General features: G+C 38.5%; 1 protein-coding gene across 2 annotated transcripts in view; it reads left to right on the top strand.

Annotated features, from left to right (window-relative positions):
* The window catches only part of LOC136884987 (klaroid protein), a 184,206-nt gene extending 179,915 nt beyond the window's left edge, over positions 1-4,291 (top strand). Inside the window, exon 13 of one of the 2 annotated variants that reach the window (XR_011019001.1) lies at positions 1,482-2,469. Coding sequence is in view for 1 of the 2 variants with exons in the window: in XM_068230421.1 (XP_068086522.1) it covers positions 4,056-4,172 (117 nt within the window). In the remaining variant the exon portion in view is untranslated. Of the gene's footprint in view, positions 1-1,481; positions 2,470-4,055 lie in introns of those variants that run through there. The other variant, XM_068230421.1, reaches the window with a different exon arrangement.
* Positions 4,292-21,952: the final 17,661 nt, after the last annotated feature.

Genomic DNA, 21,952 nt, shown 5'->3' with positions numbered 1-21,952 from the left:
GCAACTTTGGAATACAGCGGAACCTCAGATTGCGAGCATAATTCGTTCCGGCTACATGCTTGTAATCCAAAGCGCTCGTATATCAAGGCAAGTTTTCCCATACAAAGCAATTGAAACGCGGATGATCCGTCCACAACACAAAAAAATATTCGCATACCATTTCTAAAACAAAATATAACTCAAAACAAATTAAAGTGCACTTTTACTTACAATAGAATCATTGTTGGTGTGAGGGAAATGAGAGATGACATGAGAAGAGTTACTGTGTAGCACGAATTTCACTAATGGAATCACTGCTGTCTGTTGGCTCACTGGAATTGTTTTCTTTTCGTGCAACTTTAACGAGGAACTGTCCAATGACTTTTGCTTTTGCCTCTTTGTGAGGATTTCACGAAAATGTGACATTGCATTGTCATTGAACTGATTCATCGCTCGCACTGCTACAGCCTTATTCGGGTGGTGTTTTTCTACAAAATTTTGCACCGTTTCCCACATTTTGCACTTCTCCCGAATCTCAGTTGAAGTGAGAGATTCCATTGACTTTTCTTCCTCCTCTTCCCCGGACGAGATCTCCATAACTTCCTTCTATTGTTCGTGATGCAGATCCATCTGTTCGTTGGTGGTCACTTCCTTGCTATGTTCTCCCACCAGCTCTTGAATGTCCACGTCATGCACCTCCAGCCCCATAGCCTTCCCTAAGGACACAATTTCATCAACAGTCGGTGACTCATTGTCACCCAACAATCCCCTCAAAGTCACGCCCAAGAACACAGTCGGGCAACAGCTTCCCCCAAGCGAAAGTGAGAGTTCCCTTGGTGACTCCATTCCAGGCTTTATTGGTGATCTTCAGGCAGTTCATGATGGGGAAATGATTTCTCCTAAACTCTCCGAGGGTAAGGTGTGTTCCTTCGGTCACTTCGAAGCATTGCTGAAATAGTGCTTTGGTGTATAGCTTCTTGAAGTTCGAAATGACTTGCTGATCCATAGGCTGGAGTAGTGGAGTAGTGTTGGGAGAAAGGAACTTAACCTTAACAAACTTGAATTCCTCAAGTAAGTCGTCCTCAAGGCCTCAAGGCCTGGAGGATTAGCAGGAGCATTGTCCATAACCTGCAAGACTTTGAATGGCAGATTATTATCTGAAAGGTATTTCATCACTACAGGACCAAATATCTCATTCAGCTATTCAACAAACGAACAGGGAAGTGAAAACGTTGGCACACGTGATGTTCGTATTGCGGAACCTCACTCGCTTATCAAGTTACAATTTATTTAAAATGTTTGCTCGTCTTGCAAAACATTCGTAGACCAAGTTACTCGCATTCCAAGGTTTCACTGTACATCATTTAATGAAAATAATGGTTTTATGCACTTTCCCCATTTTCACACCAGGCAAATGCTGGGGCTGTATCTTATTTAAGGCCATGGCCACTTCCTTCCCGCTCCTATTTGTTTGTTTATTTGTTTGTTTGTTTGTTTTTCAGATGACTAGGTGATTGTTGTGAAAATATCCAAGAGGAAAAATCCTTTTAAAACAGTTCACGTGAGGCATACTGACTTTATATCCACCAAGAAATTGTAAGAAGCCACTGAGAACCGAAGAAAAGCTGTTTAAGATTGTATTGTTCATCGGATACACTTGCGATGGTTGAGTTACAAAAAGGGATGTGAATTTTCAATAATACAAGACCAGCCTCAATTCTGACATACAGTTTCATGAACTTAATTTGACAAAGAAAGTTTTAAAGGATGACCAGCACTACAACAACCAGAACAAGATCATTCCTTTGTGCTGCGACATGCAGTTACGGACACGAAGGATCTGCTGCCTTTTTATTCCTTCAATCTACTATACAGTACTTTCTTAGCATCTTCCTTGCATTTCAAACATTTGTCAATCACAGCTTGCTCAAAAAGTTGCAGATGCTGAAGACAGTGATGAATTGTTTTATTTGTGAACAAGTAAAGAAATGTGATCAATATTAGAACTGCAAATGGAAACACTGGAATGATGTAGTTTTGTCAATTACAAACTTTAAATCAAAATGTTATATTGTGTACTGCATGTTTTTGTAATCATTTTCAGTAGACACGTGAAGCAAGTCCATAATTTCTATTTCAAAAATTATTTTTGAATGTTTATTCTGTGTACTGAAATGTACATAGTATAAGTGAAGTGCTGTACTATTTTCTCTTTGGAAATACACCAAATTTAGTTTTGTAAAATATATGCTGCAGTTTATATTACCATATATCTCTAACTCCCAATGTCACAAAAACTGTTTATCTGGACTTACACCACCTGTATTCTGAATGCCACATGTATCAGCTCTTCCACATTGGAGCTTGCTTGGCTATTATACTTTGGATTGCTGGAAATACTTGTTTTAACTTAATAATTGCTCTACTGGCATTACTGGTACAATACGTAGTGATTGCCACCTGTTTCATAAAATGGTTTTGCCTGTTGAATGTGATGGGATCTGGGATTGCTCGGGTATTTACTGTAAGAGTACCCTATAACATTTTGATCATTTACGGCATGCACATTTTGTATCCTTTCAGTCTGAAGCATGGATTATGGCATCGGAGATTTTTTCCTGGGTCACTTGCAAGAGGTAGTCAGGGTTGCTCGTGCACTAATAACCCCTCTTGGCTTCACGTGTAAACAACCCAAAATACTGGACATACAGTTTCATGAACTTAATTTGACAAAGAAAGTTTTAAAGGATGACCAGCACTATTATACTTTGGATTGCTGGAAATACTTGTTTTAACTTAATAATTGCTCTACTGGCATTACTGGTACAATACGTAGTGATTGCCACCTGTTTCATAAAATGGTTTTGCCTGTTGAATGTGATGGGATCTGGGATTGCTCGGGTATTTACTGTAAGAGTACCCTATAACATTTTGATCATTTACGGCATGCATATTTTGTATCCTTTCAGTCTGAAGCATGGATTATGGCATCGGAGATTTTTTCCTGGGTCACTTGCAAGAGGTAGTCAGGGTTGCTCGTGCACTAATAACCCCTCTTGGCTTCACGTGTAAACAACCCAAAATACTGGACTAGTACTTGCTCCGTTTTTTAATTTCTAATTCAAAACTGTGCCAATGCTAAGGTCAAAAGGCAGAACCCAAGATCATCATAATCTGGAAGCTGACATGTAGACATCAGCCCTAGCATTGCATCTCTCTCATGGAAAGTATATTGCACCCTAAACAGATCAGTGTTGCATTAAACAAAATTGCACCAATCTTGTCAAGATTTTGTAAAACCATCCTCAGTACATAGCTACTGTATACTTAGCACATAGTTAGAATAGCTATATTGTTTATAAAAAGTTGCTGCAGATATGGAAATTATGGCAGGTGTTAGCAAATGTTGATATCACATAGTACTCCATGCATCAATCATTGGTCCAATTACCTACTCTACTGCCTCAGTCTTCATTCCTGTTGCCAAAAATCTGTGAGTACATCTCTATCTTGATTCTCAACTGCATTGTCCAGTTGGGTCTCGCAATATCTTCTTTCCTTTTTTCTCTCTAACCACATACTGTACGTTAAAATCCACCATATCCTTATTTTATTATCTTTCTTATATTTCTCCATGTCTTACTGGAACTATTCTAGGTGACAATAACATTAAAATTTCATTTAGGAAATGGTTGTTATAGTAGTAAAATATATTAGATTTATAAGTAAGAAGATTCCAGTGAAACATTCCATAGTTTTTTAAGAAAATTCATTTTAGTATGAATTTTTTCATGATGTCACCGGCTGTGAAACACTTTCTAATGATGTGTTTATATTTGAACTTATTTTAACTTTTATCCTATCACTCTGTTGTCAATGAATAAAATAAATTTTGTCCCATTATGCTAGCTGGCCATACTACAAGGAAATCAATCATACAACTGGGGTCCATCCTGTGTATAGTGTTTTCTTAACGTTGGTATATCTTTACTTAGCTAGTGCAATAGATTAATAAATAAGGAAGGCTATGAATCTGATGACTTTGTTGTTTTAACAGCTGCTTTTCTTTCCTGCAGAGAGATGACCTGCCTCCTTTTGAAATAGTTGAGCTACGAATAGAATCAAATCATGGAAATTTGGAATATACTTGCCTGTACAGGTTTAGAGTACATGGTGTTCTCTCAAACGAATGAATTGAAAGATCATCAGAAATATTTACAGTTTAAACAAGTGATGTACATATATTTTATTTTTAAAACTTCACTTTGTTTGAAATATTTTGGTGGCACACAGAATGAATTATCCTTTTTGTAGCAGCTTTGATAAATGAATAAATTATATTTAAAGTTTGTGAAAGTCTATTTTATCAACTTCCACATACTCTTCTTATTGGTTGTACCCATACATACATGTTGATAGATTTTCTGCATCTGTCAGTCTGGAACACACTGCAATATTTTAATACCGGTACACCGGGAATATTATTTTCAGTGGTGTAGCACTTATACATGCCTTAATTGTGTCAAAGTATTATTTTCTATTGCATGTACTGTCAGTCAATCAGTCACTATTGATCTGCATTTAGGGCAGTCACCTAGGTGGCAGATTCCCTATCTGTTGTTTTCCCAGCCTTTTCTTAAATGATTGCAAAGAAAATAGAAATTTATTGAACATCTCTCATGGTAAGTTATTCCAATCCCTAAGTCCCCTTCATCATCATCATCATCATCATCATCATCATAATTTCCCTTTATCCAGCTGTAGCCGGGTAGGGGCAAATATGGTTCCTCTCCACTTTCTTCGGTCTTTCCACCACTCCTCCTCCAACACTGTGTCCCAGTCAAGGTTTCTTTCTATAATGCTGCGTTGGATGGTATCCTTCCATCTCAATCGTGGTCGTCCATGGCCTCTCCTTCCTTGGATTTGCATTTCCATCACCTTTTTTGGCATTCTTTCGTCGCTCATCTGCTTTATGTACCCAAACCATCTTAGTCGGCTCTTCTCTATTCTATCATTCATTTTTTCCACTCCAATTTCTTCCCGGATTTTCTCATTCCTTATTTTGTCTCTTCTACTCTTCTGTATCATACTTCTCAAGAACTTCATTTCGGCTGCCTGTATTAGACTCTCATCCTTCTTTGTCATTGTCCAAGTTTCTGCTCCGTAAGTTGTTATGGGTATGTAATACATCTTGTACATAGTATCCTTTGCTTCCGTTGGCACATCTTTTTCCCATAACATGCTTCTTACACTATGATAGAAACAACTTCCAACTTGAATCCTTTTACTAATCTCAGCATCCAGTCGAGCATTCTCCATTAATTCACTCCCCAGGTATTTAAACGTTTCCACTACTTCTAGGGGCTTGTCCGCAAGTCTAATCTGACCTTTCCCTTCTTTCTCCCCTCTAGTCATACAAGAGTTTTACTCTCTTCTACACTTATTTTCAATCCACATTCTACGATCTTTCCATTCAACACATTCAACTGTTCTTGAACCTTCCTGTCGTCTTCTCCCCAAATCACAATATCATCTGCAAATAACATCATGTTCATTTCTCTTCCTCCATATGCTTCTTTTGCTGTTCTCATGATGTCATCCATTACTATTGTAAACATACTCCAATATTTTAATACCGGTACACTGGGAATATTATTTTCAGTGGTGTAGCATTTATACATGCCTTAATTGTGTCAAAGTATTATTTTCTGTTGCATGTACTGTCAGTCAGTCAGTCACTACTGATCTGCATTCCTATAAACTAATATTTGCCCAAATTTGTCCTCTTGAATTCGAACTTTATCTTCATATTGTGATCTTTCCTACTTTCAAAGACACCACTCAAACTTATTCGTCTACTGATGTCCTCCCACGCAATCTCTCCACTGACAGCTCGGAACATACCACTTAATCGAGCAGCTCATCTCCTATCTCCCAAGTCTTCCCAGCCCAAACTTTGCAACATTTTTGTAACGCTACTCTTTTGTCGGAAATCACCCAGAAAAAATCGAGCTGATTTTCTTTGGATTTTTTCCAGTTCTTGAATTAAGTAATCCTGGTGAGGGTCCCATACACGGGAACCATACTCTAGCTGGGGTCTTACCAGAGACTTATATGCCATCTCCTTTACATACTACAACCCCTAAATACCCTCATAACCATATGGAGAGATTTGTACCCTTTATTAACAATCATATTTATGCGATTACCCCAATGAAGGTCTTTTCTTATATTAACACCTAGGTACTTACAATGATCCACAAAAGGAACATTCACCCCATCAACGCAGTAATTAAAACTGAGAGGACTTTTCTATTTGTGAAACTCACAACTTGACTTTTAACTCCGTTTATCATCAGACCATTGCCCACCGTCCATCTCACAACACTATCAAGGTCACCCTGCAGCCGCTCACAATTTTGTAACTTATTTATTACTCTATAGAGAATAACATCATCTGCAAAAAGCCTTATCTCTGATTCCACTTCTTTACACATATCATTGATATATATAAGAAAACATAAAGGTCCAATTATAGTTTCTTGAAGAATTCCCCTCTTAATTATTACAGGGTCAGATAAAGCTTCGCCTACTCTAATTCTCTGAGTTCTATTTTCTAGAAATATAGCCACCCATTCAGTCACACTTTTTTCTAGTTCAATAGCACTCATTTTTGCCAGTAGTCTAGATGTAGACATCTAGGTGTAACTAGTGCTTACGTAAATAGTGAAAGTTGTACTGTATACATGGAACAACCAGAATTGTTCGTAAAAACATATCTAAAATTATGTATGTAAAATGAAGAAAAGCATCTATGGACTGCCTAACTTGAGTAAAGACTGGAATGCTTGTGTTGATGCTGTAATTAGAACACTAGATTTTAAGAGATGTATCAAGAGATCACGTGTGTATGTAAAGGAGTGTTGTATCATTGGCTTATATGTCGACGACATAATTGTACTAGCTGACAAAGAGGTTGTTAAGTTGGTTAAAGTAAGGTTGGCAGATGAGTTAGAGATTAAAGATCTAGGGAAAGCAACAAACTTACCATCAATAAAATAGAACAGACAAAAGAAGGGGTTATGTTGAGTCGAAGTTTGTACATTGAAAATTGCTTGCTGATTTTTCATGAGTGACTATAAACCAAGTAAGACTATTTTACCAAGCGGGTATCCAGCAGCTCAAAATGATGAGCAGGAATTTGATTGTACCATCTATCACAGTGCAGTAGGAGGTTTGCTATATTTGTCAAATAATACTAGACCTGACATTGCATTTGCGATAACTAAAGTTAGCCAAAATTGTCAAAAACCTATGATTAAAGATTGGAAACAGATGAAGCATATCACGAAATATCTATGTGGTACTAGAGATTCAAAGTTGTGTTTCAAAAATTGTGACGAGCCAGTACAAGTGTCCTGTGATGCAGATTGGAGAAGAGAAACTGAGTCAAGAAGATCAGTGAGTGGGTATGTAACCACAGTGGCAGGGGGAGCAGTATCATGGTATAGTAAGAAACATCGTTGTATTGCTAGATCTACCATGGATGCTGAATACATAGCAACGGCAGGGGTATCTCAAGAAGTAACTTGGATGATAGATTTGCTATCAGAGCTAGGGTTGGAAAGGTTTACGGATATACTTTGTAAAATTTTGCTGACAATGCACCAGCAATTAAATTGAGTAAAAACGATGATGTGAGTCAAAGGTCAAAACATATTGACATCATGAACCACGTTAGTGGAGAACTAGTAGAAAAGGGGCTCATTGAGTATGTATATGAGGCAACAGAGGGAAATGCTGCTGACTTTTTATTTTATGAGAAAAGTGGGGAGTGTTGGAATGTTGTGTTTTCTCATAAAAATAAAATATCATGTATTATATCTTGTATTAGTTATAAGAAAACAACATTAAGGTGATGTGTTGGCAACTCAGGTAAATTGAGTCGAGTGATTTATCTTAGTTTGTTTTGTTCTTTGAACTCCTTGGTGTGTGTGATTGTCAGTTATGGCGTTGCCTACGAGATATACAAGGCCGAGAAGTGTGCGCTAGTTCTAAGCATAAAAACCGTCCCCAACCAGGTTCACAGTACCGCCGCCAGATGTCTCGACATCTTGCTATAGTTTGCATGTGCTGTAGTGTATTAACATATGGAGAAGTGTTTTTAATACGTTTACTTATAGATTTCACTTACTGTTAGTGTTCAAATGAACTCCAAGTAAATTTCATATACACTATAAAATATGGTATATCGTACTGCAAGTCCAATTCGTCAAAAAAAAGGAGAACAATTTGAGTTTTCAATAATCCAGACAGGGAGGGGGGGGGGGAGGAATTAGGTTCGCTTTGGTCGCCTGGGACGTCATCCAGAGTCTGTAATTTACATTTGAACTTAAATACTGAGACTTCAGTTTATGGGTTACAGATTCATTAGAACACTTCACTGCCTCAGACTACTGCATCAAAAGACACTTAGGAAGAATTAGACCTATGTTGGCTTTTAGAATGGAAAAAAACTAGGATAACATCCTTCATTAAAAATCCCCCTGTGTGGGGGGACGGTAGAATATCACTCACGGTATCCCCAGCCTGTCGAAAGAGGCGAAAGGTCTAAGAGTGGGAAGGAAGCGCCGTGGCCTTAATTAAGGTGTGAAAATGGGAAACCACGGAAAACCATATTCAGGGCTGCCGACAGTGGGATTCAAACCCACTATCTCCCGGATGCAAGGTCACAGGTGCGCGCTCCTAACCGCACGGCCAACTCTCCCGGTAGTTTTATATTAGCTTAGATGCTATTGATATTTAGAATGACACCATGCCTTTTCAGAAAAACCTGTCACTCTGGAGTTGTCTTCCTTGGCCATGGTATGTGGTTGGTTATCTTGTTCGAGTTGCGGAAGAAAATTCCAACTGTGAATCATGCTTGGGACAGATATCCTCGGCCACTACTGACAGTCCATAGATGTGCCTCATTAGGATTAAAGATCGTGGAGCATTACGCTACCCCTCAAAAAAATTTGTTTACTTCCTGTAAAATATGTTGAATTTTGCACATCACTCATTACGTTATCTGGGAAGTACGAATTTAGTTTTAAAACGTAACGTTTTTGTTGTTCCAAAGTTCACTGAAGCATTCAAATGTGATGAGTGTGATTAGAAAGTACTGCCTGCAACTCTCATTACAAAACTTTTAAAACTAACACTCGACAATGAAGCTCATACAATTACAGATGCTCATGACTTGGAAAAGAACTTCAGGACAAAACCTTTAAGTTGGAAGATCTTAAAAATGTGAGTGATACGAGCAGTGATCATGGTAAGTCATTTTTAATGTATTACTTTTATTATCTATTGCACTTGACTTCGCCTAAAATAATTCCAAATACCACTTAAATGTGCTTTACTTTACATCCAATCACTCGAAATCACATTTAGGTGGTCCTAAATTCATTATTTGTAGATTCTTACGTCTTTAAAAACCAACATGTAGCTACTATGAAGTGAATGTATTTCGCGCGAACAACATAGCATGATGTCGAGACCTCTAGCGGAAGTTCGTAAAACTACTTGCGACCCACACACCGCCGTCTCGATCCTCCTATACTGCCTGCTCTATGCGAGCCTTTTTGCGACTACGTTGCGACAAAATTTCTCCGCTAGATGGCAGACATAGACGCACAATGGTCTAAACTTATTCTAATGACGACAGCCTACAAAACACTACGCAGTATGGTCATATGTTCACTGAGGCCCGGTATCATCAACACATGTTAAATATATACTAACAAGTAGTTAGTTAATACGGAGTTAGAAATTTAACATCTTGTTAGGTTTCTTGCGTTTCATCAAACTTTTCTTGTGAAATATTAACTAATCGACTGTTAACTCTCCTAATATTGCGAACTGGTGCGAATCAAGGAGGCAGTGGTACGAACATGCTGTTTTACAGCGCGCTCCGATGCGCTTTTGTTTGAGCACAGCTGTAAAATATGGCGCGTGAAGTGAAACGGAATCGTAGTTCTAATTTTTCCTCCTTCGAAGAAGAGTTGTTAATTGAATTAGTTAGTAAATATATATATATAAGTTATTGAGTGCAAGCGCACAGATGGCTTGACGATAAAAGAAAAGGACGAGGCGCGGGAAAAGTCCGCGAGGTTTTCAATGGGGTAAACAGATACTTTTTTTTAGCGGGTATCCGCTGTCACCTAACAAAATCAATTCGTTAATTGTCCCACTTCAAACTGTGCTCCGATATGGGAGTTATTAAATATTGTATTGTCGTGTGCAGAACCAGACTACCTAGCAAGTATATCCCTGATTTGGAGGTTAGGCTCACTAATCGCCTGAACATTAACATTAACAGAGAAATATCCCTTTCGATTACGATATATTTCGGCCCAATTGCCTCCAGGTGATTGGATTCTTACATGTGTGCAATCTATTGCATGTAGAACAAACACCAGGAAAACTTCTTATTTCATAGAAGTCGCGGATAATTTACTGACGCTCTTCTACTGAAGGGAATGTTATATACCTCCTTCTCATGGACGCTATGGCTGCAGACACACGACAAACAACTTTATTAACAGTGGCTTTAGAAATTCCAGCATTGCCTCCGGCCATTATGTGAAAATAACCAGTAGCAAAAACTCGTAATATTATCAGTACCTGCAACATTGGAGAAAGAGGTAGGTTTCTCTTCGTAGGATATTCTAACCTCACTTGAATTTCGTCAACAACCTTAGCAACGACTGTTTTCGATAACCTGTATCTATGAAGAAATTTCGGATCCGTCAAATTTTCAAAGTCATTACGTCGCTGAACTCTTCTCCGATCAGGACTGTTTTGTAAAAGATCTAAATAGAGCAATTCCGCCTCGAAAGCGAGATTCACAGCAGCCATTTTGGAACAGGTTGCTAAATGCTAATGTTAGCCATTTAACATTGGAAATGGCTGATGTTAACTTTAATACGCAGTTTAACATTTGTTAATGTTAACATTTGTTGATGAAACGCAAATTTTCTTAAATCGTATGTTAAAATGATTTAACACCTTGTTAAGTACTAACATGTGTTGATGAAACCGGGCCTGAAGCTCGTAAATTACATCAGTAATATTAAATATCGGCAATATTACCTGCACGAAGTCGCAGTTGGCCTCTTCATGCACAATTTAAAGATTTTCCTGGACGAAGGCTTGGAGTGGTACCGTACTTTTTGTGTTCTTGCCAACGCAATATCAAATAATACAGGTCTTACGAACTTGGTTAGGATAATATCACTAACATATTGCTGATGTTCTTTGACCTCACACTGTAACAAAACACATTCTGAAAGTTTTTTTTTAATATTTGTTTTACGTCGCACCGATACAGATGGGTCTTATGGCGATGATGGGATAGGAAAGGCCTAGGAATGGGAAGGAGCGGCCGTGGCCTTAATTAAGGCACAGCCCAGAATTTGCCTGGTGTGAAAATGGGAAACCACGGAAAACCAACTTCAGGGCTACCGACCGTGGGGTTCGAACCCACTATCTCCCGATTGCAAGGTCATAGCTGCGCGCTCCCAACCGCACGGCCAACTCGCCCGGTATTCTGAAAGGGAAGACGTCGCAAGTCCTCGTATTACGCTCATACGCTTGAAGGACTTCGACAATAGGGCCCATCAGTTTAAACGTACTCCTGGAGATGCTTCACCAGAGCAACAAAACTAGGTTTTGGGTATCGAACTCCTCCTCTGTCCTGATGTATAATCAGTTCCATTTAGAGATGTCGAAGCTCTAGGCAGTGAGATGTTGCTGACACAAATGTCACACTCCATCCTCTCTTCAACAACACGAACCTAGTACCCGCAAGTTAGAATTTGATTTCCTGTTTCTAGTTTGATTGGAATATTATCGTCTAGATATCTGAGGTTGTCCAAAATGTCTAAACATGCAGGCGTTTTGTGATTGACCGTCACAATTTTTATCACAAGGAATCCACTATCTTCCACGGCTTTAATCAGCTTCTGGAAAAAAATCCGCAGCCTTTTTCCAGTCATTCGACCGGGCCAGGAATGGAATGAAGCCCCATCTAACAGGAAGGATAGGAATTGTGCCGGCTGGCGAAGCCTGTCGCACCCTTCCGGGGCAATGATTAATGAATGACAGATGAAATGAAATGATATTCGAGAGTGTTTCTGGACTTAAATATGACAGGGAAAATCGGAGTATCCGGAGAAAAACCTGTCCCGCCTCCGCTTTGTCCAGCACAAATCTCTCATGGAGTGACCGGGATTTGAACCACAGAACCCAGCGGTGAGAGGCCGGCGTGTACCGTCTGAGCCGCGGAGGCTCCATCAAATTCTGAAATAAGGTGTAAAGGTACAGATGCGAGAGTAATCTGAGCATATCCAATTACTTCCTTCATTAGGTCCTTGCCTAGATAATGTCGACAGCCGCTTTTCTCTCAATTCTCTTCTAGACGGTATTTCATGGAGTCGTATATTTTCTGGCTGCGAACAACCTTGCCGAGATTGGCAACATGGTATACAACAGTTGAATATTTCGGGGAACAAATCTGAAGTTTCAGTTCTACGAAAAATATACCTTGCACGAACGGAAAGAAACAAGTACCAACACCTTAACATCACTTTTGAAATATCTATAAACATAACATGATTAATTCATTTCACAGTTCTATTCAAAATATATCTTGTACGAACGAAAGTGACCAGACACGTTTACTCATTGTACAAAATAACTCAGGTTTTCACACACATTCATGCACCAATAATACAGTGCTACACCCACACTGACAGCGAAGATTGTGCGTCTACTGCTGCACTCTTGCGGCGATTTGGAGAACTATTGGTAGTCGCGCCTTCCTGTGTTAAACTAGTGGCATAGGGCAGGCAGTATAAGAGGATCGAGACAGCGGTGGACCCACATTTCTGTCGGTCCATTTCCCGGCCGGTTATGGTCAACAGCTCATAATAAAAGGATGCGTGTGATGAAGCTGGTATTTTATGGTATAATTTGATCACCTAAACCGGTGTAATGAGTAGAAAAGAAATTAAATCAACAATGATGATAATACGTGTTTTTATTTCGTTTATGCCAATTTTTGTATCATTTTTAGCTGAAGATGTTCAATATTAGGAATGAAATATGCACCTTATAATATTGTAATTAGATTTTAAGCTGTGTTATATTAAATAAATATATAGACTAGCAATAAAAACAAATAAGTAACGGAAGGTGGGATTCTCCAATCAAACTAACCTTAGTTGAGTTGATGCCAATATGGGACAAAAATGAGATTTATAAGTTGTAACGCCGTATCACTTTACATTGCGCGCGGCGGTGTCTGGACCGTACAACGTACTCGTAGTTTGCCAACTTTCTGAATCATTGTGTGCATTTTATCATTTTGAGGTTAAGAAAATGTATTTAAGTAATTGAAAGGTGAAATGTTTATTCTAAAAAGACACAAATGTATACTCTTATACACTTTTTTCTATTTGCTTTACGTCGCACCGACACAGATACGTGTTATGGGGACGGTGGGACGGAGATGGCCCACGAATAGGAAGGAAGCGGCCGTGGCCTTAATTAAGGTACAACCCCAGCATTTGCCTGGTGTAAAATGGGAAATCACGAAAAACCATCTTCAGGGCTGTCGACAGTGGGGTTTGAACCCACTATCTCCCGGATCCGAGCTCACAGCTGCGCGCCCCTTGCCGCACGACCAACTCGCTCGGTCTTATACACTATGAAATTGAACATGTTTTAGAGAACACACAAATACAAGTCAAGAAATTCAAACACGGGTCTTCACTACATAGAGTTATTAAATCCAATAGCAGATAACAGTTCTGAATGAAATGAAGCAAATTTAGTTTTCATCTTCAGCTTCTTGACTGCACTTTGTACAGATAACTTTATGCTGACTGTGATTACGGAGCACATTTCGACGACATAGATCACATGTAACACCAGTCTTCGTATTTTTGTGTGTTCCACAAATGAAGCAGATTTTCTTTCGCTATGCACACTTCATAGTCTCCTTTGCTTCACGAAACTTGTATAAGAATACCTGTAAATCACCTTGAAGAGACACAAGCTGAGCTCTTTCTCGGAGATTTTCCTCTATCAGACTCAGTCTCAAATCATTGAGATATTTCCTTCTCACACAATCCTTTGATGGGCTGTTGGCCAGAAATATCTTGTACGACTTTATCCCCGCAATTTCGACTTTACGAAGAAACACTACAAGCGACCATCACCTGGTTTTTCTTGCTGTCGTACATGTAGAACACATCTGATCAACAGTAGCTATGCCATCCTTGGTCCCATTATAGTCAACAATCACGGATGGTTTATTAGTTGCGGGATCGATTTCACCTGTGTCATGCATAGTTGATAGAAGAAGGACAACTGTCTTCTTTTTCGTCATATGGGACACTAGTGTCATATCAGGTTGGAATCCAAACCGGCTAGAGCCAACCTCGCGAGGTTTGTCCATTAGAAATTCGGGAGGTATTTCCGTTTTATTACTTTAGTGTCCCGATAATTGACAGCCCTTGCTCCAATAAGTATTCGGCCAACGGAATGCTACTATAGTAATTATCAGTGGTACATTCCTATGTGAATACTTTATAGGGTCAGTTAGCCTTTTAACGATGTCCATCAGATTTTTGGAATAACTGTAAAGACATTCGGCTTGTTTGCTAGAGTAGAGTTCCAAATTGAACGTGTAAAATGTCTTACTGTCGCACAGAGCATAGAATTTGGGCCCATACTTTTCTGGTTTTAGAGGCATATACTGGATAAATCCACAGGGGTAATGAAAAGCTACCATATCTCATCAATTGTTACAAACTCTCTGGAGAGTAGGAAGCCTGACAATTAGCAACAAACTTCAAATGGAATTCTCTGATGGCTGCTAATCTGTCTGTCGCAATTCGTACATTTCTAGTATTTACGTTATCAAAACGCAAACATTTCATCAAAAACAGAAAGCGCCAGGAGCTAAAATTTGCTCTCAGGATTATCATTCGAGTACCGTCTCGTGACCAAAGTTCTAAAGTATCTGCTCGGTTGCCTTTTCAGTTTCAATAACAAATAATGCCTCAAAGCGCCAATATATCGGTAAGTGTAGCATACTTGTAGTCCCCTACTTCGTGATTCCGGATTCTTTGACGGACACTTGGCAATGCAAATGTCTGTGTATCTTACGATAGCATCGATCATTTCAAGGGAGATTATTTGCAGGAAAGCATCATTCGGTGTTAGAGTGTTTCGTGCACGTGCTTCTTGCCCGGGAAAATTCTTCACGATATTTTTCGAACGGATTCTAGAATCATTCAGTACCACAGGAGTACTATTGCAGATCGTTTCACCATCTTTTCCATTATCAAATCTGAAGTCGTTGCACCGCCTGTCACCTGCCATTGGAATATCACAGTAGTAGGGCAAGGCCTGTTCTGAATCCTTAGTCAGCATTTTTCTGCTCAGTCAGCACCCGAGGTCATTGACCATGGACAAGGTCATTGAGCCCATGACGCCATGACCACGTGACCGTGACGTCACAATGTTTATAAACAAAGCCACGTGCTTGGCCACTTGTTTTTTGATAGTTGTCAACTTGACGGACCCTAACCTCACTTTTAAGGACAACAGAACGTCGCGAACCTAACTGCTGGCATCTTGGAGGGGCTAAATCTCACCGTTGCCAGCATATGCACGTAGTGGCGCGGAATTTAAAATCCACGTGCTTTTTACGGCTGTCAAGATGACGCCCCAATCACGTCGGCGCGGGATTTTTAACAAGTGAACGTGGCTACCCTCAATGCTACCATCTTAACAGGGTGAACCGTCATTGATGCCACCTTATGCATGTAGGTTGCGGAAATTAATATCCATGTGCTTTTTAACAGCTGTTAGGTCCTAACCACGTGCACTTGTTTTGCTGCGGAGTTTACACAAGTGAATACGGCTAACCTCACTGTTGCCATCTTAACAGACCCAAACTCCACTGCTGCCATCTTAAGTATGTAAGAGGGCGCGGAATTTAAAATCCACATGCTTTTTGGCAGCTGTCAAGTCCTTTGAACACAAGCACTTGTTTTGAACGTGGCTGACCTCACTGCTACCATCTTAACGATATAAGGAGCGCGGAATTTTAATGGTTTTGACGGGACTTAGCCACGCTGCGAATTCTTCTGAACAATTCTAAAGCCAGGGGGCATAACCACAGGCAACTTGCCCTTCTCGACATGACACCATCTTGGAGGATGCCTAGGGACTATAGTTTAACGCAAGCTGCCCTTCTCGACAAGACCATTCCCCGTTAAAGTTTTTTAAAGCTGCCCGTCTCGCCATGGCCATTCTCGAGCTGCCCTTCTCGACATACGACCATCGTAAGGCAAGCTACCCTTCTCGACATAGTACAATCTTAGAGAACATAGTTTTAAAGCAAGCCGCCCTTCTCGACATTCCACCATCTCAAGGCAAACTGCCCTTCTCGACAAAATACTATCTTAGAGGTCATAGTTTTATGGCAAGCTGCCCTTCTCGACACCATCTTAGAAGACATATTTTAAAGTGAATATGCCCTTCTCGATATGACCCCTTCACGTCATCATCTTGGAATGGTCCCTTCCCAACATCATTTTGGAGAGAGGATTAAGCAAGCTGCCCTTCTCGACATAGTTCCTACACCAACACCATTGCGGAGAGAGGATTATTGATTTAAAGCAAGCTGCCCTCCTCTACGTAGTTCCTTCCCGACACCATTTTGGAGAGAGTGTTATAGATTTAAAGAAAGATGCCCTTGTCGACATAGTTCCTGCCCGACACTAGTTTGGAGGGAGAATTAAGTAAGCTGCCCTTCTTAACATTCAAAGAGCTAACTCATGACGATCTCCTAGTCTACATTGCAAAGAGAGGATTAGAAAAATATTACCTTTTTCCAGATATACTTACGTTATTAAAGTGGAAAGCATGGTGTAGCTTTGTCTTCTTGATCTTTTTACCTAATCGCATAAGTTTTTTACTTACCCTTTTTACTCTTTTCGATTGAGGAGGGAGCGGTAGGAGGAGGATGAGGTAAGGTTTTTTACCCTCTTCAATTTTTCCATTTCGATTGCACGCACACACAAATATAGAATTGAATGTAGGATAAGCAAATGCTGTATGTCTGCATCCGACAAGAAAAAACATGTTGACAGATTCAATCCTGTTACTGAGTACAGTTGTTATCTTACAGTAAAGAATAGGATTTGATCTCTGCTCCCTTATTAGAAAAAATCTGTATACATGAATTATGGAATTTTCTGTTTAAAACATGAAAGCAAACGCACTTCTATGCAATCAGCACGCACGCAAAATATATAATTGAATGAAGGACATGCAAATACTTTGTTTCCATCTGACAAGACAAAATATGTGTACAGGTTCAATCCTGTTACAGAATGCAATTAGGACACACACAAATATTGAATTGAATGAAGAACAAGCAAATGCTGTATGTCTCCATCCGACAAGACAAAATATGTTGACAGGTTCAATCTTGTTACAAAGTAACAGTAAAGATTTTATTACAGAGCATACATTTTCTATCGTGTTCTAAACAGAAAAACTTACTTTGATCAAATGATAGGAGGAGGACGCGCGGTATCTTGTTGTTTGATGGGATTTTAAAGTGTATACTTCCTCTTAATCACTACTATTGTACAGATAAAATGACTTTACTACTTAGAAGTGGATACAATGAAAAATCTTTGTCTTACTTATATTGTGTTAAGGAGATGGATTTTGCGGGATTCGAACACTAACGCATGCAACAGAAAAAAATCTGTATTACAGATATAGATTTTGATCTCTGATTTAGTTAACGTAACGGGAAAATATAATGGATTCAAACCCTGTTCTTTTAACGCAAACACAATATTTACCGTAACAGAATAAAAAAGTTATTGGATTCAAATTCTGTTCTTATAATGCAAACACCATAGTTACCGTAACAGAATACAATTGTCAACATAAATGCCTGTGATTGTTTTTAATAATCTATACTTAATCCCATAGTCCCCTAGTATGTTGAAAATCTTTTCCCTCGGCACCCTGGCATATGCTTTAAATCAATAATCACTATGTAGTTAAAATGATTTTACGTCAGCTGTGAGAAGGATCAGAATTGTATTGTTAACTTACCTTGTTTATAACATTATTTTAGTCACTACTTACGTGAGTCACAGGGATAGCACAAACTAATCTAGCTATAAATCGAACATAAAAATTAATCTGTTACGCAGAATAGGTAGGACGGCTACTCAGGCGATGCCCTTTTTAGTCGCCACTTAGAACAAGTATTTAGTGTTCAGAACACCGAATTTTTTATTGTAAGATTTTAATCATATAGAATTGAACACTAGAGACATTTAATTGTATACTGTAATATTGTTATTACTAGGTAAAAAAAGGAAACCACGTAAATCTATTATGGCTGACGAACCATATAAATCTATTATCACGGCTGACGACAAGGGTTCTTCCTCCTCTCTTACTTTCAATGAAGCAGCTTTCGCATCCCCTAACCGCGTAGCCAATTCTCACGGTGTTGCAATGTCATTAACACATAATGCTACTTTACAGTATAAAAATATGATTAATATTACTCTACATCTACGCTAAGGTACAGCCCCCAGCGTTTGCGTGGTGTAAAAATGAGAAACCGCAGAAAACCATATTCAGGGTTGCTGACAGGGGTGTTCGAACCAACTATTTCCCGCCTATTACATAAATAATCACTACCAAAGTGCAGATAAAATGATTTTTCGCTTTTAGTTACTACTTAGCAGGGGATACCATGATAAATCTTTGCCCTACCTATATTGTGTTAAGGTAATGGATTTTGCGGGATTCGAACACTGACACATGCAACAGAAAAAAATCTGTATTACAGATATAGATTTTAAACTCTGATTTAGTTACCGAAACAGAAAAAATATGGATTCAAAACCTGTTCTCTTAACGCAAACACAATAGTTACCGTAAAAGGATAAATAATTATCGGATTCAAACTTCGATCCCTTTCTATTAGAAACACTAAGGCATGCAACAGAAAAAAGAAAGCTGTAATGAAAACAAGATGCACTTCTTTCAGTCATATATGTAATCAGCGCACACATACAAAATATAGAATTGATTTGTATACACAGTACACATACACTTACCTTTGAAGAAAACAATAATCACTACCAGTAGTAATAGTGGATGGATGTAAGCTCGACCATAAACTCACACATCACAGTGCATACTTAAAACGTAAATAAAATGTTACATTGTAAGTATAAAGAAACGTGTTACACTGTTTACAAATTGTAAAATTATATAAAACACTAGCATAAACAACATGCTACAGACACTATCACAATTTTACTGTTTTCTTAGTCTCCACTATATTCTTAGTTGCAACAATTATTTTCCATTTCGCAATAAGAATTCGGGCTGCTTTCCCCCGTATCCCCTTTATATCTGCGAAGTCTGTTTACTGTTCTTCCAATACCTGTGTTGCTCACATAGCCCTGTGTTGCTGTTTCAGGTCTTCGGAGATATATTATCTGTTAGTTATTTTTTTCTAAACGGGTGCCCTCAACGCCCTAATGGCATGTAGTTGACGACTACAATGCACATAGCTGAGTTTCCTAAATGCTGTACAGTACCGGTAATAGGTAAGTTAGATAGCTGGTCGATGTGAAACAGGAAGTCTTCCTGGCTGTCTAGACATGCTTCTATACATAATTGATGACATCTTACAGCTTCTTCAAAATTTGCCATTTCCCTTTCGTTTTCTTGTAAATGATAATTACTATCCTCTCTATGTACTTCGACAAGCTGCAGGGGCTTAACGCAAATAGCAGTGATAATTCAAGGACATTAAACATGCATATATAAAAATCCATCTGTCAGCAACCATTGTTGGATGCGCTTGAGAAGGGTTGGCTATTGAGAGAACTCTTGCATTATTGTAGTGATAAAGTAGTTAAAACCCAGTGAAATAGCTAAATTTTTTGTATTTGTGATTCATTTAGTGCTATTTATATAGTGGTGTTTAGTGCTTGTTGGTAGAAATTGGGAGTCGTGATTTTTATTTAAATTTTATACCAAGTAATTCAGTTGGTCTTCAGTAAATTACGTTTTCTAGGTTAAGTAAGCTAGCTAGGCGAACCTTGTTTCGAATTTAGGTTTAGAAAATACTTTAGGTAATAATATTAACTTCAAAAATATTTGTGAATATTTGTAGGTTCGTTGGTATAATACTTACAAAGGCAGATTATCGTAAGGAATAACACCGTAACTTCCGCCGAAATTTCTCCGGTATTTCGTATAGATATCCGTCCAAACTATCGCGAAGGTAATAATTTACTACATTAAAAAACACGATACGCCTGTAAACTTCCACTTAAGAAGTAGTTAAAGAGATTACACGGTAATAGTTAACAGTCGTTGTATTGTTATTGATTATTGTCGCTCCTCATATTCAAATATTGCATTGTTGGCTACAGCCGTGAACAAAGGGAGTATAGTGTAGTCAAGTAAATATAAATAAAAATCAGCTGACCTTGTATTCCAATCATTTGTACTTCTGAGTAGGTAGTTAAAGTATCCGTAATTTATATTTCGCTCCCTCGATCTTTCAGTATTTATGAGCGGTTAGCTAATAATAATAAAGTTCATATATCCCAGTAATTGCAGTTCAAGTCCCTGAAGTAGCAGGAGTAGTTTTGATAGAAATATTTGAGAAATTATTGTAGACAACCTAGTATTTTTCAGTAGGCCTAATTAAGGACACTTTTATTCTCCGTACCGTGGAGTAGGAAAAATAATAATAATCCACCAGCTGTAACAACCACATAACCACATTTCAGCAGAATTGTAGTGAAGATAAGGTATAATATATTAGATACTATCTAGCCAGTTATATTCGTGTTTTTCTTCGTGTACGGCAATCCTTTCGCTACTTAAGCATTTAAATAAACTCAATGTAGTGTACCGGTAGTGTAGATACATTGTAGTATAGATACAGTACATTTAGATAGTGTCGTATCTTCCCTGCTATATTCGTGTGTTATCTTTCGTTGTTTTAGACCGTAATGCTAATAATAATTTGTCTAAGCATTTAGCTTTGTTGGTAATCTTTTAGTACAGTAGTTCTTGCAAATTTCATTTCTGTTTGTGCTTAGTAGTGACATACGGTACCGGTATTGTAATTAGAATACGTCTGAAAGTAGTTTAAAAATTACTGTAGTGTACTGTACAGTAGTATACGAGTAATATCCTATCAGAATTTAGTGTGATTATTTTATTATTGTAAAATATTTGTGTAGTACTGGTGTAGTAGAGGTATCCGTAGAAACTCTTACTAAAAACTGTTGTTGAAATTAGAATAGGCTTAATTGCAGTTTGGAATTGTGTAGTTCTTGTGTAGGCTATTACTTTCGATATTCAGTAATTAACAGCAGTTTTTATCCTGTTAGGGGTTGTAGGATAAATAATAGATCACGACTAAGTAGTATTGTAGTGTAGTCGTATATTAATTACCTTATTGTGTGATATTTGAGTACTATCCCAGACAATATATCCCTCCGTTCATTATTTTTTTGGAAATAAAATATTTTATTTTTAATATCATTATTTCCGTAAAGAATGGCTAAGGAGCGCGAGTGTACGAACTGTGAGTGTGGCGAGGCATTGAGGGGTATGAGGGAGGAGTTGGAAAATTTGAGGGAGATAATTAGGATTCTCACAGAAGACAGGAAGGAAGATAGGACTCCCTCAAACAATGTATAGGTTACAGTAGGTGTACAAGAGGGAGGGGAAGGAAAGGGGGGAGTTGTAGAAGACAGGCGGTCTAATGTTCTAAGGGGAAGGAGATTGCAGGCTAAGGGCTCTATTCAGGATCAGAATTCAGGACAGGTGTCTGTGA

Source organism: Anabrus simplex, chromosome 1 (assembly GCF_040414725.1).
Source record: "Anabrus simplex isolate iqAnaSimp1 chromosome 1, ASM4041472v1, whole genome shotgun sequence".
Classification (NCBI taxonomy): Eukaryota; Metazoa; Arthropoda; class Insecta; order Orthoptera; family Tettigoniidae; genus Anabrus; species Anabrus simplex.
Note: the sequence above shows the minus strand (reverse complement) of the source record. Positions and strands in the feature narration are given on the sequence as shown.